The sequence below is a fragment of the Labrus bergylta genome, chromosome 5 (genome assembly GCF_963930695.1).
Source record: "Labrus bergylta chromosome 5, fLabBer1.1, whole genome shotgun sequence".
Classification (NCBI taxonomy): domain Eukaryota; kingdom Metazoa; phylum Chordata; class Actinopteri; order Labriformes; family Labridae; genus Labrus; species Labrus bergylta.
The window spans coordinates 11,871,609-11,898,922 of NC_089199.1; the positions used below are offsets into that span (position 1 = coordinate 11,871,609).

Here is a 27,314-nt window from a genome sequence, read left to right on the forward strand (position 1 = left end):
AGTCACTAACTATTTATATGAGGAAGGTATTTATATTGTTTGTATACATTGTATGTCTATTGTGAGATTATTTAGCGTTGGGTTTTTCGATAAGATAAGACTTTAAATGAAACCTAATAAGAATTGGATGAAGATCTCACTGTGTATTGGGCTGTGTTATTGTGTTGGGAGGATGTCAGGGTCTGCCTGAGTCTGTACAAGATCATAAGGAGGTTCTAGTTTAGCTCAGTTGATAAAGCAGGTGCCTCAGTACAGAGGCTGAAATCTTGTCGCACTACAGTGACAGATTGGACTCTGAATTGATCCTGTTTGTAGCGTGTCATTCCCCTGTTATTTTCAGTGTATCTGGTCATTACCCCCTCACTCTCCCACACCACAATTCATCTCTCTCAAAATATCCTGTCAAATAAAGGAAACATAACACCCACATTTAATTATGAAAGGTTATGTGATCAGTGTTATAACCCCTGTCTGCTGTAAAAGTTTTTTTTTTATTTAAGGTGACATTTGTCAACAGAATTTGACATTGGTAATCAGCATTCAGAAGTTTTAAAAATGATTAGTGATATTTCTGGTTTACATAATATTTTTTGTAATTGTATTTCATCGGTTTTTGCATTCACAACTGCACTGTATTTAAAAGAGATTTTTTTCCCCCCTCTTTTTTATTTTTATTTATTTTTATCTTTTATTTCTCAAAGCCTCCCGTAGACAGTTGTTGCAAATTAATTTAGCTATAAACACTCAGAGCAGTGAATCTGGGACTTGTGCATGGTTAGGCTAAATGTTACAGCACCAGTGTTACTGTATGTCGATGTCAAATGAACAAATACAATAAAAAATAATAAAACAAGGTGTGGACTAGTGGATATGTTACCTTCAGTGTATGGGTACGGATAAGGGTTACGTTTATGTTTCCAGCAGGAACCGATGTTCCGGGCTGTTGTTGCTGGTAAGGTAAAATAGAGAGGTGCACAAGTAATGTAAGCTAGCTGCAGACTAGCTGCTAGTGATGATGACTGCGTCGACATCTCTTCATTTGTGCATTTAATGTCCCTGAAGTAATGTCGTTAAGTCGTTATCATCAAACGTGCCTGTGTTTCTGTCACTCTGTAGTTTACTAAAAAAAAATAATATCCGTCTAGTAGTCACTTAAAATAGACCGTAAAGATAAATATCCTTCTTCAACTTTATGTTCTTGAATGTTGTCCGCTTTTTTTTTATCTGTCAAAGTCATTGTCATTTCAAGTTGAGCAGTTTCTTTAGGGTCTGCTGAGGTGTGTGACTTAGATCAAACATTTACCCCACTTTGCGCCCTCTTCTGAACTGTAGGCTGAGCCATCAACAAGTGCATTACTACCCCCTGCTGTTACATCCAGTGTACTGCAGCTAACAGTGTTTCACTAAACAGCAGCTCCAGCCCTTTATGCTTTTCACCATTTATAATAATTCACATGAATTAAATTGGCTGTGTAACTCTTTATTATTAAACAGACTCTCCTTTAAGTAAGGACAGAAGACATTTAAACTTTTGAACTTTAGCCTGAGTTGCATATATCAAATATCAAACTGTATTGTGGGCTCGTGTTTTTTTTTTGTATGGATGGGATATATATGTATATATGTGTTGTGTTGTGTGTTTGTATGTATGCTGGCTACTGGAACACCTACATTTCCCTGCTGGGATGAATAAAGTATATCTTATCTTATCTTATCTTATCATTATTATTATTATTACTGTTTATGCTTATTTGAGTAAATATTTCCACGGGTTAATCATACAGTCACTGGTACAAAATTACCAAATTCACAGAATAACCCATGCAGACACTAATACTAATAACAGCTCTTTACCTTGTCTTTACATCACAGTTTATCAAATTAATCATCGGTTTCAGTGTGACAGAGAGAGTCATCATCAGCAGATACTTGAAACTGATTAGATGCTATGGAAGAAATTTCACAATGTTTAAGGGAAATTCATTGTCATTGAACCATTTCTCGTCAGTGAATGGTATTAACTTAAGTTATGACACCCATCATGATGGTATCTTGCCCTGAAGTCACCCCTAACTGAATGAAACATGACTCTCACCTTGATGATGTCACTGCTATGAAATGTGCTGTGTGGCTTTATTTGCACTGTTTGAAGCACCGAAGACAGATTTTGTGCAAAGTGTTTACATACAGACAAGATAATGTGAAAAGCTCTTGTTAGTGTAAATAGCTAAGTGTCATTTAAGATGATATCATTTTCTGTTTCTTATTTAAGACTTGGTGTTTTTTGTGCTGTCTGTTATGATGTACTGTACAATGTTGTGTAACACTTTGTGACCCAAGCCCCGCCTTTCCACACCTCCTAACCAAGAGAAGTCACAGGAGAGCTGGGCTTTGCAATAAAAGAGCGTTGCCGGCAGCTATGGAGTAAAGCATCTGCGGGACAGAACAAGTATCGGACGAAACATGCTATGGACAATATTACTACTGCTATTTAATGGACTCCTAATACTGGTTTACGTTTACTCCAGTCGTACGAGGTAAAGTTGTTTATCAATGCATTTCATACATTTTAACAGTTTAAGTCAATCGATCTGCAGAAGTTTTTACAAATATTATACTGTTATTGAAAAGAGCTTTTCATGTTATAAATCAATCAAAACAAAGATACAACTTTATTCTCGTAGTTATGACAGGTATCTCTTATTAAATATTGATACAAAAAGACTCATACAATTTGGATGACTCAGTGCCTTTAGTTTTGTGAGAAAAAACACTCAGTTTCTCCTTGTGGAGAAATTTGATAGCAGAAGTGCTGCATGACTTTTCACCGAACAACTGAAACTCTCTTATTACATAACTTCATGCTAACTGCAAACCTGTTGGTTGAGATTGAAGAATGAACGCTAGATAAAGCAACTCTTTCACATTTTTGCAATTTTAATGGATTTCCCTTCTACAAGCAGACAGAAGAATGAGCCACCTTTGGACAAAGGTGTCATCCCATGGCTCGGCCACGCTCTCGAGTTTGGAAAAGATGCTGCAAAGTTTTTGGCCCGGATGAAGGACAAACATGGGGACATCTTCACAGTAAGTTAGAATCAAGAATCTGATGTAGATTTTTTTTTTTGTTTACTTTCCAAACCCGCTATTTAAATAAGATAGTGATTTTTAAAATAAGGAACATTTTTTTGTGAATTAGACAAAAGATTGATAAGTAAATGGTTAAAAGATAGTTTTTTTTATACAGAAGGAAGAAGGCTGTACTCTGATCTGGTATCAAGATGTTTAATCTGGCATGCAAATCAGGGTTTTGAATGACAGAAACAAAACATTCATTTAGAAAAGGTGCCATGGTGAAAATGTGGTGGTAGCAAACAGACAATCGTCCTTTTCATTTTAATTATTCAGAAAACGTGTTGTTTTTACTGTTTGTTCATATTTTTGACCAAAACCAGCTCTAAATATAAAATCCAGAATAGAAAAGGTAAGAATAACAGAACAAGAGTTGCAACATCTTGATACAAGAAATATGCCAACAAATAAAATGTTGCCTTACAGGTCCGTGTTGCTGGTCATTACGTGACAGTGCTGTTGGACCCAAACTCTTTCGATGAGGTGCTGAACGACACCTTCTGCTTGGACTTTGCCCGCAGCAAAAAGCAGCTCTTACAAAGGATCTTTTGTCTTCAGCTGCCGAGCATCAAACCTACAGCGGAGAGGAAATGGATGGAACAGTAATGAGTACATCTTTTTTAACATAACCTTTATGCGTCAGGAAATTAGAAGATACAAATCTGGATCTAAGGGAGTTGCATATCTAAATGTAATTGTGTCTTATTCCCGCAGGCATTTTCAAGGTCTCAGCCTCTCCAAGCTAAGCAGTTCCATGAAGGCACACCTTCAGAAGCTTCTGTTGAGTGACCAGACAGATTGCCAACCTTCAAAGTGGACGCAGAACGGACTCTTTAGCCTTTGTTATAGTCTACTCTTCAGGTATCACATCACATTTAACCGTACATTTGACTGTAAATCAGAGGTTGTTAGTGTTTGTACGATCATTAGGGCCAGACAGGCAGACTCTTAATTATTATTTCCGTTCTCAGGGCTGGGTATTTGACCTTGTTCGAGAGGATAGACGACGCTCCTGCAGTCTATAAAGAGTTTCGCAAGTTTGATGATCTTCTACCAAAACTGGCTCGTTGCTCACTTAAACGAGGTAAGCGGCACAAAATTCATAAAATTCCTTCACTTTCAAATTCCTCGCTGACTTTTTATCTAATGTCTTGCATAAGTATTCAACTCGCTTGTGATGTGTCATATCACATCTGCAAATAGACATTTTTTGAGGTTGTATGCACTGCCATGGTATTCATAACAATTAACAAAAGCGTCTAGTGCCCTCCTTAAACCCCTCACTAAGATAATGTGTAAGAAATTGGCTTCAGGTTAACTTGCACATCCAACAGATACTGTATCTGCATTTTTGTACTGCTCTTGTTTGTCACACATTCCCAAATCTGTAACTCCAGGCTGTATATAAAATATGTATACAGGTCAGAAAGCTCCATCAACACTTGTATTATGAAGATCAACTTTATTAACTAATTAGAGAGACAAGTTTCAGCTTGTGGCCTTCATCAGGGTCATGTCAACCTGTGTTGCTGGAGATTTTTTACTTTGTCAAGCCTTTCACTCTTCATGCACCTTGGTAGTTGGTGAATTTGTGCCAGGAAATTCCCACTTTATTCTCCATATGTATACATCAGAGTAACTTATGACTTGATGCCTAACAGGGGAAAGAAAAACAGCCGCTTTGTCCCGGGAGCGACTGTGGGAGCTTCTCTCTCCAAAGGGGGTAAGCTTCAGGCTGGATTCAAACTCCTGGCAGCAGAGCTACCATCACTTCCTGCAAGAGGAGGGAATCGATGCAGAAATGCAAAACAGAGCTTTCCTCCTGCAGCTTTGGACCACACAGGTGAAGTATTTCTCTTGGCTGTCTTCCTCCCACCCTTCCAAGCACAAAAAACCTCCAGCACACACAGAAACAAGGCCACTCATTGATACCAAAACATACTAACTCTCCACACCCAGACTGCATACTTGAATTCCACTTCAATGTGCTCAGCCTGCCAACAATGCAGCAGTTAAAGATCACAGATTCCTCTCAGCCAGTTACTCACAGCTGCCTGCCTCAACCTGTAACTCTGAGTGGAGTTTTGCCACTTCTCATCGGGTGAATCAGTTTCCATGAAATGTTATCATGTTTGTGGTTTTGTAACGCCATTTCAGAACAGTTGATTATTTAGGTTGTGTTAGTCAGCTGTAGTTGCTTCCTTTTTTTGACTTTCCGAGCAGAGTTTCCGATCATCCGCAGGAATTGTTCTTTATATAGATTTTTTCAATGTTTGCCTCAGGACAGCTCCACTTGAGACAATCCAGTAGTTAAAACTCTGTGCATGGATATAAAGTGTATTTGTATCTTCTATAGGCTATTAACTTTATGATACTTTGGTTGTTTAGCTCCACACTACACTTTTTTTACAAATTCACAACTCTTAACCTTGTCCTTGAATAAGTCCTGATGTTGAATATGAAATAGTTTCAAATGAAAACAGTACGCACAGCTGCTGTTAGAAACCATATTGACACAAGCGTTAATAAAGAATTGCCTCAACAGTACAGACAAGTTCAGACCAACATGGTGTTGTTGCTTTGTTCTGCCATGAGGGGGAGTTAGAGAGCTGTTTGATTCTCTTATCTCATCTTTTCATGGAACATTTCAGCTGAATTAGCCTCGGCCCTCTGTTCACCTGCCAGTCTCACTGGAGCAAGGATTTTTCACCCAGTAGTAGCAGAGAGAATCATAATTTAAGCCAGCAAAAAGCAGAGCCAGGCCTCCTACAGCGAGCTCTTTTATTTGCTCTGCTGGTTTAGGAAAGACCATTATTGCTCCAGCATGTTTGTCTCTTTTGCTTTATCATGTCTGCTGGGATACTGGAGCACATAGTCTCAGTCTAGGAATGAAACTGGAGCACCACTGCAGAGAATAGAGGGATTAGATGTGAGACGTGTGAGAGGTGCCAGAATTGGTTTATACATGTGTTAAAATCAGGGTCCTGTACAAACTATAGTGCCTGCTGTCCTCTAATCATCTGTAAACAGTCTGCCTGAGAAATGTACACAGTGAAAATGATTGTTGGGTTATTTACTGTCAAGAAAGATGGTGCTTTAATGTGCTGTGATGTCTGCATATTCTCAATCCAAGTATATGTATTTTATGAGTTAAACTCTACTTATCATGTCAAAGAATAACTTTAAATCTTCTGTGAGGAGTTTTTATCTGGTTATTAAACAGACTGAAATGAATACTGATGCTTCAGGATGACCTGGGAAAGCTCAGGAGGAAAGATCATCAGAGGGGCGTCGATGGTCGAGTTCACGCACCCCATGTACAGAGGCTGTAGTCCTTGAAACAGGAGGCTCAGGTTCAAATCCGACCTGCAGCTCCTTTCCCCCCATGCCATGCTCCACTCTCTCTAGCCCCAATTACCAAAACTATCCACTGTCCTGTCTCTCAAATAAAGGCACAAAAAGCCCCAAAATAACAGGGTCGGTGTCAGACAAGTCCATTAGTAGCGCATTCCCAAAACAGCCTTTTATGATTATTTTTCAGTATTTATTTTAAGCCCCTCAAAAACAGCTTCCTGTTTAATGGTGGACAGCGCATCCCCAGCACAACAGTGTTAGACGCAGACTTGTAAGTTTCATAATGCAACATGGTGAAAGTCTTAAAATGAACCTGATCAAATTTTAATGGGACAGGCCCTAAGAGTGTAAGAGTTGTAGTTGATCATACAGAAGTAGAAAGTTCCTGCTGTCAGTAGGAGGTGGTGCTGTTATTTTTTTCTTTTTAAATGTCTAATGCAGGTTGATTCAGGCTGGAACTAGATCAAGCACAAGAAATTCAATGCAGATATGATCATGTGCAGCCGAGCTATAACAGCTTACATTTGAATGGCGAGTCATGGCGTCGAATTCGAAAAGGTTCACAGAGCAAATTTGATGTGGTTATGTTCAACTAACAAATAACGTTAAAAAAAAGACACGAAAAATCAAATACATGTTAATATTTCAATCATCATACCAGAGATTTTTGGGCCAGATTGGAGTATGTCAATTTGAAATAAAAACTACTTCCAGTTTCATGGCAGTATATCATGGCAGCCACTTTGTGGACACTAGTATCTGTCTGTGTATATCTTGAATATGCAGCTTGAACTAACAGCAGGTTAGCTTAGCTTTGAATTAAGACACCAACATATAAAGTGTAAGGAGGACATGCTAAGGATATCTTCTATTCTAAATCTAACACATAGTCCACAATTGCTACACTGTTCCTTTAAAAAAAGCCCTCACCTATAGATCTAAGAGGACACACACACAAATTGTCACACTTTTAGTCCCTTTAGACACTTTGCCCCGGCTGTCAATGGAGGGCTGACCTGAGATGTGTAGAAGTAAGAAGAGCAGCTCCCCTAACTCATAGCAATTACTGTCTGACAGGCTCAGGTGTCTCTCCCTGATAAGCAGACAGACAGCAGTGTCTACAAAGTGGCTGCTCCTCATATCAGTCTTTTCAGTTTTACAAAGGGCTCAGATACGACGGAGTATTATCAGAAATAATCTTAAACATAAATAACCTGGCATATTTTTTTTGTTATATGCATTACATGACCACTTTTACAAAGTTTTTCAAGCAAGAAGTTTATATAAAGTTTTTTGTGGGTTTTTCTTTTCAGTGTAACACTGGACCTGCTGCCTTTTGGCTCCTTGGCTTCCTGCTCACTAACCCTGAGGCCATGGAGGCTGTTAAATCAGAGATCAGAGACCTTACCCTCCAGCACCCCCTTATCCACCCGCTGGAGGCACACAGCACACCTGTGTTTGGTAGGTAAAAGCTGCTAGCAGCCTTTTCACTTATTCCCTGAGCTCCTCCGGCTTTTGGTGTGGCCCCTGCAGTTAGATGAAAACAAATGCTCATTTGACCTGTTGGAAAAGACAAGACGAGTGCAGTGTAGAGAAACAATGACAGTGAGAATGAAAGTTTGTCCTTTTATTTAATTCAGAAGTGATTGCCTTTTTCATGTAATCATATCTGTGCAAATGTTTGTATCTCCCCAAATGATTCCAGGGGGCACAGCTGATTTAACTCGCCATGACAGCCCTCTGACATCCTCCACTCTGCTGTCCTTTTCGTTTTTGCAGATAGTGTTTTGAGTGAAACCCTACGGCTTACCGCGGCCGTGATGATCAGCAGAGAGGTGGTGCAGGACAAATGCCTGCGTATGGCCAATGGTCAGGAGTACCACCTCAGACAGGGGGACAGAGTATGTCTGTTCCCCTTTCTCAGCCCTCAGAATGACGCAGAGATACACCTGCAACCACAGGTACACAGGCCGCCAACCAACAAATAATCTTTTTTTTCCACTAAGTAATGTTATGCTGTTATTATTATTGTGTTTTACTCAGCATTTAAAGTTGTACTTTTAATTTTGATATTTTTTTGCTTTATAGTGCAAAAGCAACCTTGATTAGGTAGGATTCATCTGCATAAAATATTTGGGATAAGCTAATTTAGCCTACAAATTAAACAACAAAGAGATGACAAACAAGAAAGTAAGGTCAAATCAAAAATTATTTTGTTTGTCTTAAATGGTAAAAGGTCATAATTACATGTGGTATTTAAGAGAAAATGTGGCGCGGGAGACATATGATCAAGCTGATTTGCATAATATCCGAATGCACAACTCTAACAAATGCCTTCATGTATTTTATTTGTCTCCTTTGAACCAGATTTTTAAATATGATCGCTTCTTAAACGAGGACATGACAGTGAAAGATACATTCTACAAGGAAGGTAAAAGGCTGAAGTACATCACCATGCCTTGGGGAGCAGGGACAAACGTCTGTGTTGGGAAAGAGTTTGCTGTTACAACCATTAAACAGTAAGTTCAATGAAAAATATAATTTGTATCTTAGTTTTTTAAAACGCTGCATTCATGATCAAAGCATTTTCTGCAATTGCATCCCAGTTACCAGACAGGACTAGAAAAATACATCTCCACATACAATTAGCACCATTACCATTACTGTCCTTTCATTGCATGCCCTCATTCACCACTAGCAGCAAATTATAATGTCGTTATTGCCTCGCTACCTTGTAATGAGCAAAGAGGCTAAGGGCAGGAAAGGGAAGTCAGGTGGGAGGCAGGGTCTTTGTCAGACATCATATCCAGTTACAAAGGTTAGAGGTCATTAGCAACAGTAATCAGTAAGCTGGAGAAGGTTACATAATATTGATGTGTAGACTGGAGGGACTTTGGGAATAAGTTATTTTTAGGCATTTTGCTTTTCTATTTCAGATTGGTTGATTAACTTGGTGTGATTTTTCTCTCTGGTTATTTGTGGACATACCGCACATAAATGTTTTTGAAGACGTTGTGTTAGAATAGCTTTTTTTGGTGCCTGTTCTAAACTGATTTTCCCCTTGTTTGGGTAGATTTGTGTTCTTGTTCCTGACTCATCTTGACCTGGAGTTGTGCAACCCAGAGGATAAACTGCCTCCAGTGAACACCAGCCGCTACGGCTTTGGGATGCTGCAGCCAGACGGAGATCTTCAGATCCGATACAGACTGAAGAAGACACAGCCGGAAATGTGATTTGATTAACTGTAAATAATGTGGATTTATAAACCTTTTTTATATGTACTGTATCACTATTTATTTTTGGATTTTCTCTCTGTCTATAGTATATTTATCTTTGGTTTTGGTATTTTCAATAAAAAGGACAAACTGAGAAAAACGTGACGTATTTCTCATTTGTAACACTGAAGAGTTGTTCCCACATTCATCTGCTGAGGGATGAAAGTCTTTCTGTGCTCACCTGATATCTGAGTTTGTCTACGTTAGGCGGTTTTATCACATCACACTAATGTTGAGGCATTCATTTGTAGTCTCCAACTTACAGAAATGTGGAAACATCACACCTTCAAGACATGAGCAGTGAGACTTGATTTGGAGATTGATTGTAATAGGAGACATCTTGTGGCAGCCATGAAGATATTTACCTATCAATGATGAATTGGTAGGCAAATAGATTGATCAATAGATCAATAGATTGAGGAAGACTACGATGTCATTTTAAGAATTTTCAATTCATAAGTTGGAAAAAAAGCACCAAGTCAATAAAATGCGTGGTTATAGAACATATTTGGCAATACGAAACAATCTAATAAGACGAATAGACGAACTGTGATGCCCTGTGTCAATGTGTATTTTCTAATGTCACCATGTACAGTAGATGTGATCAGAGCAGGGGGAATAGCAAGTTTATGGGGGTTCAATTAAAAAAATATCGCATAGGTGTTCAGATTGCAGTGCAGTGTTAAATTAAGTAGTCTTAAGTCAAACAAACGAAACACAAATGCATTAGAGAAAAAAGAAAGAAGACATTGTTTTGATCCCTTTCTCTGCATGTAGGCTAGTGTCATTGATTTTCGCTCCTATATTGTTGGCTCTGTGCCTCCGATTATGACACGAAACTATACATAGTAGCCTGTATAGAAACCTACATACCCATCTTTCCAATCTTTTCGTGCACCATCATTACCGTTCTGAAAACATGCAGCCCTGCGCAAACATAACGGCAGTGCATCAGGTTGAGGCTGCTCAGTGATGGAGCCAGGCGTGGAGTCTCGGAGCTGAAAGAGTTAATGAGCTGTGGAGGAAAGCTCTGGAGCTGCCATGGATCCACCTTCAGAGAGAAGCGGCGCCTCCTCACACAGCTGACCGGGAGCACAGGTAGTCTGTCCGGCGTACTTGTTGATCTTTCTGGGCGAAGCAGCGGCTGGTTATGCGGAGCAGGAAGCCGGCTGGTGGGCAGTAGATCGTGCTGGGGATCTCTCTGCCATGTCGGAGGCAGAGGAGGGAGACATGGATTGGGTTAGACCCCAGCAATAGTAAACCAATAACGACGCCTGCTTCTTTCTTTTTTTTTTTTCTTCTTTTTTGTAATGCTTCTGCTTCATCTCCGTGTGTGCCTGCCTGCGGATTGATTGTTCATTGAGGTACGTGCTGGTTTGAAGATGACAACAACTCACTACGGTATTATTTAAAAGATTATTTCAATCTTTCCACTCTTGGTCATATATAACTAATCAATTGTAATAGAAAACCAGTGTTATGTAGCACTACTCTGCATTTAAACTGCACCAATATGGAGCAGGCAGCCTTTTGGAAACAGAGAATTACCTAACGATGGAGGATTTGCATCACAACAGTGCAGTTGCAGATGATTGAATCTCACACTGAGCTTATTTTCATCCTCAGCATATAAGCACAATGTGAACGCAGGTAGGAATGGGTTGGTGCGTTCAATGTTGAATCATTTTATCGAAGCCTTTACTTTAATAAAAAAAAAGGAGGGTGGGGGCTCTCTCAAATCTATATTTCTTTTCCCTGCTTCTACGCAGGCTGTTATTGCGTGTGAAAGAAACAACAATGTTTAACGCACCAGTTCTACATTCTCTGCCAATGCTTGTATTCTTAAGGGCTTTGTTTTCGATGCTAAGTCAATGCATAGGCCTATTTGTGTTTGTGAAGTGTTACAAACTTTGTGTGACAGTGATCAATGATCACATTTGCAGGCCTGGGGAGTTGTTTGGCTTCCACAATGTAAACAACATGAGCAGCATGAAAAAAAAAAAAATAAGAACAAGAAAATTACAGCTTGTGCCATTCCTGCAGCCACAAATGGATCCAAAAATGTTAGACCCTGTGTGAGAGGAAGATGTGGGTTATTTATTTTCAGCCTGCCTCCCCAGGGGAGCTCAGGCAGTCAGCAGTGCTTCTCGGTGTTTCAGCACCATTAAAGTGGACAGCGCTCACTTTGGACCACAATCATTACAGTGGTGGTGGTCCTGCTCCCCACCCACATAACCCCTACCACTTTTAGTAATGAGCAAACATTAACCACATTCTTTGGATGAAAAACTCTACTATGTCCAAAAAGGCAAACAAATAGATCACACAGGGAGATAATAACCCTTGTTTTTCTACATCTTTTTTTTACCCTTCATCAAGTCATGTGAGACGTTAAAGAAACTCGTTTTTCTTACTAGTCAAAGTTGAATAGTTTAACTTTTATGTTCTTTTCCATTTGATAATAATCCAACACCATAGGGGAGATGTACTCAGAATGAAAAGTAAAGTCTGTGTCAGTGGGGTTTAATGTTTTGCTACAAAGTACTTGTATTCAACACACACCTTTCTTATAGTTGACGAAAGAATGAGATTATCTACAAATTAGCCATCAATCCAAATTGTGTTATCATTTTAACCCTGAATAAAAATGTCTGATTCTGAGGACTGTTAGTGGGTATGAGTCATCTCAAAAACCCACAATGTGAGGGTGTGTTTATTGTTGATTCAGGAGCTAATTTAAAGATTTATAGATGATACGATAGACAATGCAATAACTGATAACTTAACAACAACTGCCAGTAATTGAACTAATCAGTCCTTAAATGCCTGTGACAAGATCCATGCTGTGTTTCAATTAAATCATGTTTGAAGAGATTTTTGGTGAAAGTATGGGAAGCTATAGGTACGTGGTTTATGTATTATTAAGTCTGGGTTCCATTTTTCCAGAGTTCCAAGGGCAGATTTATTGTTTGTTTGAAAAGATACAAAAAAAACCCCAAGAAGATCGTTAGATAATGTGATGAGAGTTAATTAAAAGAGAAATGTCCAAAGATAATAGTATGCCTTATTTGTTTTATATTCTTCTACCCTTTAAATCCAGGGATTTATTTTTTAAATATTTTTCGAACCCGGGCCGCCTGCCTGGAGGACCACAGCCCCATACATGGGGCCAAAAATCCAGCAGCATAGTACACTGGATTTAAAAAAAAATGGACTTATGGCTGGATTTTCCCAGTGGGAAGTTATGTTCAGTGAAGATTCAAAAAATAATTTAAAGGAGGACACAGATGATAGGGTTGAACCTGGTCTTCAAAGTCCTACTCAAAGCCAGTGGTTCCAATGCTTGAGCAGTTCAAATGACAAGTTTCTTTTAAATTGTGTAATTTTTAGGGCTTTTAGAGGCCTGAAGAGGTTAAAAAGCATTATAATTAAAAACAGAGGCAAAACTTGGAAAAGGTGCAAAAATCCTAGCTACATTGTCTAACCGTAATTGTTCTTTTTATTCTTTTCAAATCATTCTGTCACCTGTCAGATGTATCCTTTGAACCCTGACTCTTGAGACTGACAGCCTAAAACTTTATTCACTCTATATTGTGATTGTGTGGGCCTTGATGTCACTGTCCAACCCTACTATAGTAATGATTTGTTTGTGTTTTTTTCTAACCCTTCAGATACCATTACAATAAGCATGAGGAACATCTGAACTCCATAGTCCCAAATGTTTGCCTCCTTGCTCCTCGAACCAAAGGTCACCATGGAGAAATCCTTGACCGAATTAAATAAAGCGGCCTCACACTCGACAACCTCACTGCCACCTGAACCGGTGGACATCCTTCGCAGCAAGACATGTTTCCGCAGAGTTCGGCTGAATGTGGGGGGTCTCCCTCATGAAGTCTTGTGGCGAACGTTGGATAGGCTACCACGAACACGTTTGGGAAAGCTACGAGATTGCAATACCCATGAATCTCTCATGGAGGTGTGTGACGACTACAACCTGGAGGAGAACGAGTACTTTTTTGACCGACATCCAGGGGCGTTCACATCGATTCTGAACTTCTACCGCACAGGTAAGCTGCACATGATGGAGGAAATGTGTGCCCTGTCGTTCAGTCAGGAACTCGACTACTGGGGCATTGACGAGATCTACCTGGAGTCTTGTTGTCAGGCGAGGTACCACCAGAAAAAGGAGCAAATGAACGAGGAGCTGAAAAGAGAGGCCGACAACATGAAAGACAGAGAGGGAGAAGAATTTGACAACACTTGCTGTGCAGAAAAACGAAAGAAGCTCTGGGATCTCCTGGAAAAGCCGAGCTCATCTGTTGCTGCAAAGGTAAATGAATGGGTGTTGGGTTTAAGAGATGAGTATATGATTGGTTAGATCAATCCTGCATGTTGGTGACTGCTACAGGTTTACAATCAACTAAATCAGTAAAGAAACACACAACATGTAAACGCTGAACAGTAGTAATAAGTTATCATGTCATTTAGCTAGTTTGAACTACATTGGACTGAATATCTCATCAACTTTAGATGTTACTAGTGCATCAAATTTTGCCCAAACATTCATGGACATAGAGGACAATGCCAATAACTCTGGTACTTTTACACGAGCATAATTTTTGGCACGTGTAGTTTTGGGTGAGATGTCTTGAGAATTATAGGATTGATTACTGAGACATTGGTGCACACTTTTACATTCCCCCTAAAGATTCATAAAAAAAATCAACCTTTTCCTTTTGCATTTCCACTACACCTTATCCGGGGGAAATTAGGTAGCTCAAAACTGATGAACTTCCCATCATTTTCTGCTAAAAGGTATCAGGAGGGGGGCTAGCAGGGTCTAAAGTCAGTCACAACAATCACACACTGCTAATTTCAGCAATGAGGGTTCTAATCTGGTGGAGATATGTAGCAATAAATGGAGGGTAATGAGGTCAAGATAGAAAAAGAGGACTGTCTGAACAAACTGCATTTAAACTGGATGTTGGCGTAGTGAACCTATGGTAACTTGTTTCTTGTGTGCCTCAGGCTATGACGTAAGCTACAACTGGCATGCATCTACTAGCTAGCAGATTCTGTGTAGTGCTGTCTCCAATATATTATTAATATTTTGATGCTTACCATGTTAAGATTTTGTGGTGACTACAATGGACTTTGAATATTTGGGCTTTAGTTGGATACTCAATATGCATTTTATTTTGTTCATTAGTAATTCACTGAATTGATTAAGCTCTCTTTGTACATCAAGTAGGTGCAGTTGAAGTAGCCTATATGCAACTAGGAAAATTGAATCTCCCTTTTTTGTAGTAATTTTTTTTTGTTACTGTGGTTATGTTTAAAATCATTATCACAAGTTAAAATGCTCCCCAAATCACAATGCCCTGGTGTGGCTACTGCCTCTGCTGTATAGGCCTACGTTGTGTTAAGTTTAAAAACCAGTAAGCAAAGTTAGCATTTAGCCTACAAGCTAAACTAAGTTTGTCATTACCATGTGAGCTGTGTCAGAGTGAGCATGTTAGCATGGAAACAGTAGCTTTCAGCTCAAAGCACCTCTGTGCCTTTTAAATCAATATAATTTAGAGCTGAAGAAACCTTTCAGAGGAGAGGTGAAACATCCTCCAAACCATTAACCAAGTCCAGTTGCCTTTTGGATCAAGCTTTGAAATACCATGACCTGGATGAGTGAGAACCAACACAGGCAACTTAAAAATACAGCTTTACAAAGATGCTAGCATAGATGTTGATCATTTGTGTCGTTTTTTGGTGTCATACGTTGACATGTTGATGGTGTAGTGCCTCTCCTGAAGTGACCTGCTTTAGGACAACTTTGACAGTTTAAAACAAACTTAAGCATGACGTTGTACTGATTTTTTTTAGAACACTGAGTCTAATCAATGTTTTTGTGCACACACCAGCCTTTATTGTGTAGCCAGATAAGTGTTCTGGATAAATAACATCACTTGAAGGGCAAAATAAATCAATGTAAATATATATATCTACCGGTAGTCTACATATGTACTTTACAGACCTACTAACATATTTTAGAAGACATTTTCAGTTGCACAAAATGGGTCACTCAGGACGCCTCCATGTGTTGTCCTTTGGTGTTTGCTTATGTTTTGATAGCTCTAAGGTTGGAACACTCAGTAAAGAGTGGAAATAATAGAAAAGCCAGGGAGTGTGATTTATCAGTGTGGGATGTGTGAGCTATTATCTTCCATTACTGTTGTTTAAACTGAAGAAAGTATGTCTCAGCTCTCAGATTATTTTGGTTACAGAGAAAGCAGCTCTCTTGAAAAGTCTCTATTAACCAGTTTTTAAAAATGACACAAGGTTGATAACTTGTAGCTTGTGCTTTTCTTTACTGTTGTACTGTCATACACATACAAACAAACACACAGATGTATTAATGCACACATATATGCTTACACTGTCTTACATTACATTATCTTTTTTCATTCTGTTAGTTGTGTGTTTGTGACAACTTCGCCCTGCATCAACCAATTGAGTCTGAGATATCCTGCTGGAGGCTGAGATTTTGCACTGAATCTTAGTCCACATAAACCAATCAGAAATGATTTGGGATTGTTTTAATCATTTGGATTTATCAAGGCTCGGAGAGATAACTTTTGATAGGTAGAAAACGTTTGTGGCATGTTATTACTTTGCTTATTCTGATAAACAAATAGAGCAAGGGAGATAACACAGAAAAGCATGCAGACAGACCAGACACAAGCCATTACGTATTAGCCAGGAATTTGATTCAAAGAGAGGTAACAGACATGCAGCTTCTAAACTTAAAACCCATGTGTTAATTTGAGTCGCTGATTGTTTAAATAAGTTCATGACCCAGATTTAGTTTGTTACGTCTTTGTGCTGAATGCCTGCAGTCTAAATAAGATTCTCATTCTGCTGCTGATTATTTTTCTTTCTGAAGGCCATGCCTGAGTGTGCTGACTTTAATCAGGTACGCTCACAGAGTTGTCCCTCAGCAGGCCTTTCAGGGAGCAACACCTGGAACCACTATCCAGATAGACAACAGTGGTGTTAAACATTAACAGCCTTTGATCACAATCTCCTACGTCGGATTGAGGGGATCAAAGACGATGTTTTCACTTTCCAGCAACGTTTTTGAAAGGAACTTTCTTTGGGAAATGTTTAAGGAAATGGAAATGAAACTATTAGCAGTTGGTGCTGTCTGAAGCTTTGCGGCGAGGATTTGTGAGAACTGTCAGTGCTTCCCCACAAACAGACTGAGATGAGAGTGTGAGTCTGTCAGTGAAATGTCTTCTTCATGGGAATCAAAGGGATGTAAAATCAATGTTTATTGTGTTAGAGCTAAGAAAGAGCTGTAGCCTACAAAAAGGAGCTGACCACTCAGAGTCAACCATACACTGCTGTCTCCATTAACACACCCTGATATCTTCAATTTACCAAAATATCACTGCCTTATACTTTTGAATGGCTTTTAACCCAGATAGGATCTCTTTACGTTGAGAAATTACACAGTAATGTCTGCATGTATATTGTTTCCTGCAAATATATGGCTCTTAATAGGCACCGATTGATAAGTGGATGCAGCAATTACCGTTGAAAAATAAATGTTCATCATCTCGTACAGTAATTTGGCATCATTATAAGACTACAGTGGGGCAAGGCATGCCAGAAATAAAAGCAACCTTGACACGATAAGAAGCCAGGTTTATCAGTTGCTAATTAGCTTAAAAGGGCAATGTGAAACCACAGACCAAAAAACTAAAAGCTTTGATTGGCCTGATGTATCGTCTTAGCCTTGTTTTAATAGGCTGGAATACTCTGTGGGCTTGTCGAGCGGTCAAGCTTTAACCGCAGTGTTAGCTCATCAGCTGTGCTGTCCTATCCCTGGTCAGGGATGGAAATGTGTGTGTAACAGCCCATAAACAGATGGTGAATGAAGACGAGCACAAAACAATAGGTTACCAAGCAACAAAAGTGTAATTTTCCATCACTGAAATAGTGAATACCGAACATTATAATATTTGTGTGAGATTTCAATGGCACCTCTGCTTAGTTCCAGTACTTTTAAGTCTGTACAGAGCTACATAAGTAGCACAAGTCATAAATGCCAAGATGTTCAGGGGAACTCCAGTGTTGCTGCCTGTGTTCTTTCTGCTGTCCTTCCTGTTTTTTTCTCTCTCCCCTGACTGTCTCGTATCTCTGCTTCCTTCCTGCCCGTCTTCAGACTCCACCTCTTTATCTCCGACTAAATGTCAGGGAAATGTCACATTAATTATTTTCCAGGAGACTCCAGGCCCAATTTAAAGCTTCCCTTTCTCTGTTTACACTGTTTTTCCGCCAGGGCATTGTCTGTGTCTTGCACAAATCAGATTTGAGTCACCATAAAACAAGATTGTGTCTGACCACTGGCAAAGTGGCGCTTTAGAGTCAGGAAGGCGCCAAGAAAAGCCTTTTACACCTGTGGTAGATTTTATGTAACATCATCCTTGATTATGCTGGATTTAGTCATTAAAAATAACGTATATTACGAGAACTCAAAGCATCATCATTTAACAAGAAAGTTACTTTTTAATCCTGACATGTAATTAAAATATTTTATGAATTACAAAGGTTTTGATGGAATCTCTTGAGTTATAATTAGTATACTACAACAGAATTAGATGAAAAATTTTCAAAACTTTTATAGTCTATTCTTCCTCATTTTAGGGTTATTGCTCAAAATATTTCCCTCTACAAGTACATCCATTACTTTGTGACTAGGATACACCAAGCCAATCTGTAAATAATCACATTTGAGATAGTTTTTAAATTTTTAAGATTATGCTTAATGCCTGGTTTAGAAATCAAATCCACCGTTAACATGAATTTGCCATCAGCCAGTTTAAAGAGGAAATCAAAGGCAAACATGAATGTTTCTGTCATTGCTGTCCTTCCTACATGCATAATTGGAAAATTACCAATTCCTCCTCTGTAAGGGGGTATTGTGCATCAGATGGCAAGCAACAAATTCAAATTATTCTCCTCTCATGTCACACTCAGAAGACATTTAAATGCAGTTTGGCTACCTTCCTACACATAAATCAGTCTGCAGCGTTACTCCAAATCATGAAGCAACACAAGACAAGAATTGATCACTGTTTGTGACAGCTAGAAACTCACTGCCAGTCACAAGAACAATGATGTATTGGGAGTCACAAAAGAACCAGTCAAGAACATTGTTGTGTCAGTTCAGAGGCTCAATCAACCAGAGTCTGCATTTATAGACTGAATATATCTCCTGCATGACAAATGACCCCTGTCCATGTCATAAATGTACCCTTATTTCCATATATTTCACCCTATATCCCATAAATCATTTTGAAGACGCTGAACAATCCCAGGCAGTCTGCATCCATTATTTTGGTGCCTGGAAGGCTAGACAGCTCTGATTCGTTTGAAAGGTTTTGGATCAGGTTGTTATATCAATGAGACAGCCCTTATCAAGGTCCAGTGGTGATTCTAGAGTCTGGTGGGGCCCTTGGCAGAAATCATTTGGGGGGCCCTCCAACCAGTGTTCATCTGCCAGTGTCCCAAAACTTACTCCTCTTCCTCTTTTTTCCTGTTTCTTTTTTCTCTCCTATAGACATATAATCCCTCTTCATTTTCATTTGTATACTTTGGTTTTCATTGCAATAATGCAGTGCTTAGCAGGGCAACGACAGTGAGTGCTGTCAGATGGGGTCCCTAAGGGAGGTTTCCTACTGTCATTGCGAAATGTGTGCATTTTTGGCCACTGCTTTGGTTTACGTTTGTGAGCCCTCAGGGGCCCCCTACTGGTCTGGGGCAACATTCCTGTTGACAATTAACGCCTCTGTCACAAAGAGGACCCTCTTTTGACCGGTGTCAGATCAGATTTTGGTGCTGCAACTGACAAATTCATCACTCTATATAACATATCTCCTAGACGCATAGGGTAGGTATTTAAGGAACAGTAGAATCTTGATTCATCTTTTACTTTATGACTAACCGTCTCTGTTTGAACAGCTGATTATTGTAATTTATTTTATGGAGGCGTTCTCCAGGGGTCCATTTTCGGCACCCTTGTTTTTAGTTTGCGTGTGTTCCCTCTATAAGCCTGTGGTGATGACATGCAGGTATTTGTTACTGTGTAATTCTGGCTGCTAAACTCAATCTAAGTTTCTGCCTTAATGACATTCAATATCAAATTTGTGTGCAACTTGATGATGACAAATCGAGGGTAAAATTAATTTGACCAGTAATTTCCACAGGTTCATTTAAGCAGCAGACTGGGCTGTCTATCAAAAGATAATGAGTAGATTGTATCATTTAGAATTCCCTCTTCAATCAGCTTATTAAAAAGGGGATATTTTTAAGTTCCAGTGAAGCAGAGGAATGCTTAGTGAGTGCACAAAAAGGAGGCTCACCCTCAATTGATGTGCTCATTCATTTTTTTTTATGGCAATCTGTCTTTTTTACATTAATATAACATGTGTGTAAGTTGACATTAAATCATTATGCATTCATCCTCTATCATGTTGAGTTAATGAATATCTGCAGGAAATGTCCAGAAAATTTACTTATCTTGCTTTAGTGTTTAAAATGAAGAACCACTGAAAAGTAATGTAAAAGAATGAATAAAAAATACATTTTGTATGCCATATGTAGCATTATACATGTACATTTCATGTAATATTCAACACATTCAACATTAATATTAACTTGCAATAAAAAACACGCACAAACATTGCATGTCCATGTGCAGAGTATAGAGTACATTCATACCTTAAAAACACAGTCCACATAACAGTTCCAGAGTACACTGATGAATAATTCAAGCCCTTAGTCATATTTCTTGTTATCATCCAAAATTTAACTTTGTGAAGTCTGTGCTCTAGAAGAATTGCTAAGTTGCTTTCGTCCGATTGTGAACATAATTACCACAATACATGTATACGCATACACAAATGAGAAGTGCATTTTCACTGAGGGGTTCTTCTTTTTAACATGCTTCTACCTTCAATCTATACTACTTTATTGGTGCCTGGGTTGAATGAAAGGGCAATGCATGCAAGCTTTATTTGTAGCACATTTCAGCAGCCAAAGTAACTCCAATGTCTTGAATTAGAGAAAATCAAACATAAGAACAAATACGAAGACCAAAAAAAACTACAAAAAACTGATTAGAATTAAGATATGGAATCAAGAATGAACAGTTACAGGGCAGATTGCAGTGCAATAATAAACTATAAATTACCAAAATTCAACAAATAAAATATACATTTGTTATAAGAAAAGCCATGTATTGAGGCCAAGAAAAAAAGATTTGAGTTCTAACTTAGATTTGGAGGTGGGTAAATCGCGAAGGCATATACATATATTTGCAGCATGGTAGCTAAAAGTAGCTTCACCTATTTTGGTACCAATGTGATACATTCTATATATAGAAAAAGAAATGTGTAAAATATCTGTAGCGATAGAATGTGCATTTATTTTTACTTGTGAAAGAATTTTACAATGCCACAGAGAAAGCGAGTCAAGTCAGTATCTCATGTAATTCCCTGTCTGTGTAGTGACCGTGCAATACTGAGGTCAAAATGTGTTCTTGATGCGGATTTAAGAGAGAATATCATAACAAACACCCCCAGGTTATTGTCCGTGAAGTCTGGGCTTGTGAGGTGCAGAGATACAGTGTAAGCCTAGTGTCATGAATACTCTGGGATTGAGTGCATCAACGATTGCTTTCATGCAGGTTGCTCTCTGTGCCTGTCACAATGTCTCCCCGTCAGTAGCAGAGCCACTGAGTGGTTATGCCTCTTCTGACTTGATGTCAGGTTTAAAAGCAGCCATAAAAAAACTCTACTGCAACCTCTAAAGGTTAAAGTGAAAAAAAAATAAACACAAATCTTAAAGCTGATTTGGTCCATATTTTGTTATTTCTCTGTAGTGCTTAACATGGATTTATTGACAGGGGGGAGCAAAGTGTATTGATTAACAGCTCTCACCTCTGTCCTATTTTGTCCTCATTATTAAGGAGGAGGAACATACACACTCTTACAGTACAACACATACACACGCACACAAACACATACCTATATATATATGGTCTATGCACTATTTTCTAATGTAGTACTCTCTCCCAAAAGTTTACAATGGATTTTTATAATGTAAACTAAAACACCTTGTTTAATATTTCCCTCCTGCTTTCACAAATCCCCTTCTCCATCACACACATAACAGGCCTACTCAGACAGACTGAAACCTTGTGAGACAAGTGCTGACATTCACAATAAAACATTCTTTAGATGAATTTATTAAGGGTGTTACATATTTCTACTATAGGTGTCAGAAATGTATTGCTGAAGAGTTGTGACAATGAATCAATTAACTTAAAGCCTGCACACCTTTGTATATTAGATGGATGAAATGTTGGGCGCTAAGCTGCCGTTTAGACTTTAAAAAAATAAACACCTTGCAGCTGATTTTTGCAAGCTGACATTAACAAGATCATGTTCTTTTGACTTGTTCTGATCTATGAAACTAATTTGTTATTTCCAGTGTGTCCAAGAAAAGTTGTCTGAGCCAGAAAGAGACTGATATTTTGGCCAGATGGATGGTGGCACATTGAGGATTTGTGTATCTGCTGAGCAATTATGATCATGATCTTTTAATACCGAGAGATGGCTCCCTTCCGATCCTGCATCCTAATTGCAAATGTATTGGCAAATCACAGTCAAAGACTTCTGAGCGCCAAAATTCTGTTTCATTTGCCAAAATAAAAGCATCCAGAAAATACTTTCCCTCACATATGGTGAAGATTGGATCTTGTAGAAGAAGTTAGTTTTTTTTGCAAATGCACAGAGTGGCCCCCAGAAACACTAGTTATACGTTGGCTTGTGATTAACAGTAACATATTATTTGGGATTATACGTCTTTATCCAATAAACTGTTGTACGCTCAATAGACCATTTTCCCAGTGAACCATGTTGCTGTGATGTCACACTAAGGCTTTTATTCATTCTAAATATAAACAATCATGAATAGCTAAATTATTTGACTCTTGAGTTCAAACTTGCTGGACCTAGAGCAGATACAACTGGAGAGCTACTGTATATGGTTATTTTTTGTGAATCCATTTCAAAGAGCAACTGATTCAACTCAAGACTTAATTATTTGATCCATTTTCAATATAAGAAGCACTAATTAGTGCAGCTTTATGCCTATTTGTATAACTCATATTTACATTTCTACACTTGTATTAACCTATATCAAGTCAAGTTTTCACATGTGCACTGCTGGAAATGTTTAGAAACTTTCAGGACAGGACAGTCTGCCCCTGAAAGCTTCCTGATTTGTTTATTCACACATAGGCTATCTCACAACAGAAGATTTTCCTGTCAGTCGGGAGGGACTGGGGGTCTATAGGAGGCAACACATGACGTGAAAATTCGCCGTGGAAATCCAAAATGGGGGACAAAGCGACAGAGTCTGAAACTATGATGGCAGTTTTTTTTTGCCTTTACGTTAATGCTATAGCTAACTGGACGTATTCACAGTGTCAATGAATGAGTGAAAACGAACATGCTGTTGAGTAAACAACATGAAAAGCTAATTCATTATGTTCACAAGGATTGGAGTGGTAGTGCACAGGTCGTAGGTTATAAACGTACCTCACCCACCACCAGTGAATTTTCCTGAATATTACCTGCTGCGTTCACACATCGGCTCACTCCGATTTTTTACTAGAGGGCAGGAATACAGCCAGGTAAAGTTGAGGTGAAATATTCAGCCATTTACATTCACAAATGCAGCTCACCCCGAGAATTTTGGGAAAGTTTCAGGCATCTTGCGCATGTGTGAAAACAGCGTTTAAAGCCTTTTTGTTAAGTCTGATAATTATAGCAAATCATGAATTCCCTTTTTTTTTTTTTTCCCTAAGCTTAGGCATTTCTGAGTGAAATTACTCAGTAGAGTGCAGATGTCCACTAAAACCTACTAATCCCCCCACTTAGCTCTCAGTCACAGTCTGCGGTCTGCTGTGCGGATTACACAACATGTAGCAGAAGTTTGTCCTGATGATAACAGGGAGAGAAAGGTGATGGGACTCTTGGTATCAGCAGGTTTCTGTCTGCTGGCAGCATCACAAACACTTTGCTTCAGGTCAGGAGACACACTCATAAGTTTGTCAGTTTGCTTTTTTTTTTGTCACATGATAGGGTTTTCTTTTTCTTCAGAGCAGTGCACATCAACATGGAGAAATTGTTACACTTAAAGCACAACATCACACAAAGACACTCAGAAAGGCATGTTGTACAACACAACAGCACCAATACTAAACAATATTTCAAGACAATATTAAAAAAAAAAAAAAATTGTAGAAAAAAGGATGGATTTTTTATGATGGTCTTTGTAATAAAATGTCCTTAAGGTCTCTTAAATATTTTAGACTGAAGGTTAAAGCTAAAACAGGAGAACAGAGGTGATTACATAAACTCATTTTCATGTGATGTGTTCAAGGTTCATAATATGGTGTAACACAAAAGAGAAGGCCACATATACACACATAGAAAGGCCAAGTTTAGACGTGATAATACGTTTTAAATAATTTTATCACTGGCATTACATGTGGCTTATTGTTTAATGTTAGGCTGCACTATTAAGTTGCTTTTTTTTTAACACAGTGCTGCATATTTTAACACTCATTCACTCTTAATGCGATGACGTCTGATTCTCTAGCGGTCAGGGTTGTGTTTGTGAGCATTATACAAGTCTTCTCATGCATTTTGAAGCGGGCAGTTCACGAGTTGTAGTGTCATCTCAGGTTTTTAGGCGGGGGCACTTAGGGTATGTCTCACAGCTGCACAATAGGGTTAGCTCATCGAGTTTGTGCAATGTGAAGAATGTGAAGAAAGAATTTATTCCACTGGACATTAAAATTCAAAAAAATTCAGAAGTGTTTGGCATATATATGGAATTAAAGTGAAATAAATATTTCTAAATGACTTTTAACCCTTTATGTATTTAAACAACGTGATAAAGAATAATACATTGTTGCTAGAGAACCTCAGTATTCATTGTAACGTGACCACTGAGCAAAAGACACTTCCAAAGGGAATAAGCCTGAGGAGCAACGAGAGTAATGTAGGAACAAGAAACGGAGACAGATCAAGAGACCTGGAGAACTGGGAACTGTGAAAAATGATAAGGTCAGAAAATGACTGAGAACACGATGTGAAATGAATATTCACTCTCTTCTAGCCTTCAGCATATGACGTTGTAATGTTTCTCAGGTTTCTTCTAGGAATCAATGTACATCATAGGATAACATATGCAGGGCCTCATATGACAGCAGCTCTTGTTTCTTTAATACTTCCACTAATCAAAGTTCCAATCAATTTCTATCATAATCTATCATAAAGGATCCATATGGATAATGCTAATTGGACCCTTCTGTACATGTGTTGCTGTATATATTAAATAAAAATATTATTAACATGATAAAAAGCAACAACTTGTATAATTTCAGTTCATATTTCCTGCTTTTTTTTTTTTACATGGAATAAGTGTCTTGTGTTTGCACAGGGGTGGCTGTGGTCAGTTGGTTGGTCGTCACCTCTCAACCGGAAGATCAAGGGTTCAATCCCCAGCTGGGCAACATGTCCTTGGGCAAGACACTTAACCCTGAATTTCTCCCACAGCTTCAGTGGTGGTGTATGAATGGGATTAGTTACTTCTGATGGATGGTACTAGATAGTGATCACTACCGTAAGGGTGTGAATGGGTGGGTGTGATCTGCAGTGTAAAAGCACTGGTGTATGCAACTAAATAATAAGGTACTCAAGAGTCCAGACCTTCTTATACAATTGTAAGTATGAAAGCACACGTGGGTATTGAAAGATGTTGATCAAATTAAATTTTTGCTGAACTTTTGACGAAATGCAAGTACATATTGTTGTATGCTGTAATTACATGACTCTCTATTGACTAAATGTTACACCACTTAAAGTTAGCAGAAGCTGAATAATCCTAAAAAGTCTGATTATCACTTTCATCGAGAGAATGTGATTTTTTTTTGGTCGCCTCTGGACCTGTTTTAGTTCTAAAGAAAGAGGCTTGTATACGCAGGACAATCACACACAACCCCAGAGGCCGAAAGAACAAAGGCATGTGGTTAGAGGAGCAGAAAGCAAAAGTTCAGCATCAAAGACGAAAATTTTCCACATGAATTCCCATCATGAGTTGTCTCATGATGAGACACGTGTTGGCTACAGAGTAACCCCATGTATAGTTAAAATAATCATTAAATATTAAACATTTTGAATACCAAAAGACGACTAAAGCATTTTGAACATGGACGTGCAGGTTTATGTAACACTTTTTAAGGACTTGGTTCATTTCTCTGCACATGTATCTAAAGAAAAAAACAAACCATTGATCCACCTGTTTCTGTTAGTTTTATCAATTATGGGTTTGATGTTTTCTGTTCGATTAATACATTTGGAGAACTGTAAAGTGAGTTTATTTTATTGTATAGTTTTTGTTAGAGGGACATAGAGACTGAAACGCAGAACCCCTCATAGACTTTAACGTATATCCTGTAAGTCAGTTGCAATGAGTGATTTAAATTGAAACTGTGTCAGTTTCCCTGAATCAGTCCTCACCCTCAAGGAGAGTGAGTGCTCATCAACGGCTGTCACAGCTGCTGATGAATAATACGCGAGCTGAGTGTGTGACGCAGTGTAATGTAAAATGCTGACATTGTTAAAGCAACAAAGAAGAGTTGGAAGACCTTGGGTAACTTTATGTTCTCTTCCTCTTTTTCTTCAAGCAGGGTACATCGGAAAAATGTGCAAACATAAAAGATTTCTTAACTCCAAAACTCTTACGTTGCACTGTTCATTGTTTTCTGTCCTAATGACTCTGAAGTCAATAACGCTTCAGGCTAGCAAAACCTACCATGCTGTTCTGTTAGACAGTCCTGTGTTTGTGTTCCTTCATGGAAAAATAAGTCAAATTAAAACAGTACCATCATCTACTTGAACATAGAAAAGACAAAAGGATGCTTTTAGTTTTCAGATACCGACTAAAGTCTGATTTTTATTTGATTGGTTTGTATGTTTAACATTTACATATACTATCAAAAATAAGGCACACCTGTTTATCTTAGTTGCACCCTGTATACAGAGGTGACAGTCCTTGACAACAGACATCTTCCCAAAAGTTACGCCTTTGGAGCGCCTCCTACTGTCTGGCTGAAGTAAGCTCAGACTTCGTCCATGTAAACAGATGGAACATGGGTCAAGCTGTACATTTCAAATACATGTCAAATACATTTTTCCACTACATGGTTTTTGTCAAAGTTCTTGCTGATTAATGTCTAAGGGTTCATGTTTCTGAGAAAATTAGTTTCAGTCATTTATTTGATGCTACATGATTGACAGCTCAGTTGACAAGTGGCTCCTGTGGGGCTGTGTGCAAAGGATTGGCAGGGTAGAGAAGGAACAGTGAGAAGAAATATTAAGAACACTAATACAAGAGGCAGTGGATTTCCATAACTGT

General features: G+C 38.6%; 2 protein-coding genes across 2 annotated transcripts in view; both read left to right on the plus strand.

Annotated features, from left to right (window-relative positions):
* The first annotated feature begins 2,378 nt into the window (after window positions 1-2,378).
* ptgis (prostaglandin I2 (prostacyclin) synthase) lies at window positions 2,379-9,870 on the plus strand. The gene is made up of 10 exons (XM_020629089.3): window positions 2,379-2,537; window positions 2,964-3,087; window positions 3,559-3,734; window positions 3,847-3,993; window positions 4,104-4,216; window positions 4,794-4,975; window positions 7,800-7,947; window positions 8,266-8,447; window positions 8,854-9,005; window positions 9,560-9,870. The coding sequence occupies exons 1-10, from the start codon at window positions 2,464-2,466 to the stop codon at window positions 9,717-9,719; spliced, it is 1,458 nt and encodes a 485-aa protein (XP_020484745.1). The 5' UTR covers window positions 2,379-2,463; the 3' UTR covers window positions 9,720-9,870.
* A 98-nt stretch (window positions 9,871-9,968) lies between these two features.
* Window positions 9,969-27,314, plus strand: part of kcnb1 (potassium voltage-gated channel, Shab-related subfamily, member 1) — a 37,386-nt gene continuing 20,040 nt past the window's right edge. The window contains exons 1-2 of the mRNA XM_020629017.3: window positions 9,969-11,125; window positions 13,433-14,091. Of these exons, the coding sequence (XP_020484673.1) occupies window positions 13,480-14,091 (612 nt within the window). The 5' untranslated portion in view covers window positions 9,969-11,125; window positions 13,433-13,479. The remainder of the gene's footprint in view (window positions 11,126-13,432; window positions 14,092-27,314) is intronic.

What these genes read in the sequence shown, in the direction of transcription:
- ptgis (XM_020629089.3), top strand. Translation starts at nt 2,464, where the DNA reads ATGCTATGGACAATATTACTACTGCTATTTAATGGACTCCTAATACTG. An exon ending in GTTTACTCCAGTCGTACGAG is followed by an intron (nt 2,538 to 2,963) that starts GTAAAGTTGTTT and finishes TTCTACAAGCAG; the next exon opens with ACAGAAGAATGAGCCACCTT. An exon ending in ACACAGCACACCTGTGTTTG is followed by an intron (nt 7,948 to 8,265) that starts GTAGGTAAAAGC and finishes TCGTTTTTGCAG; the next exon opens with ATAGTGTTTTGAGTGAAACC.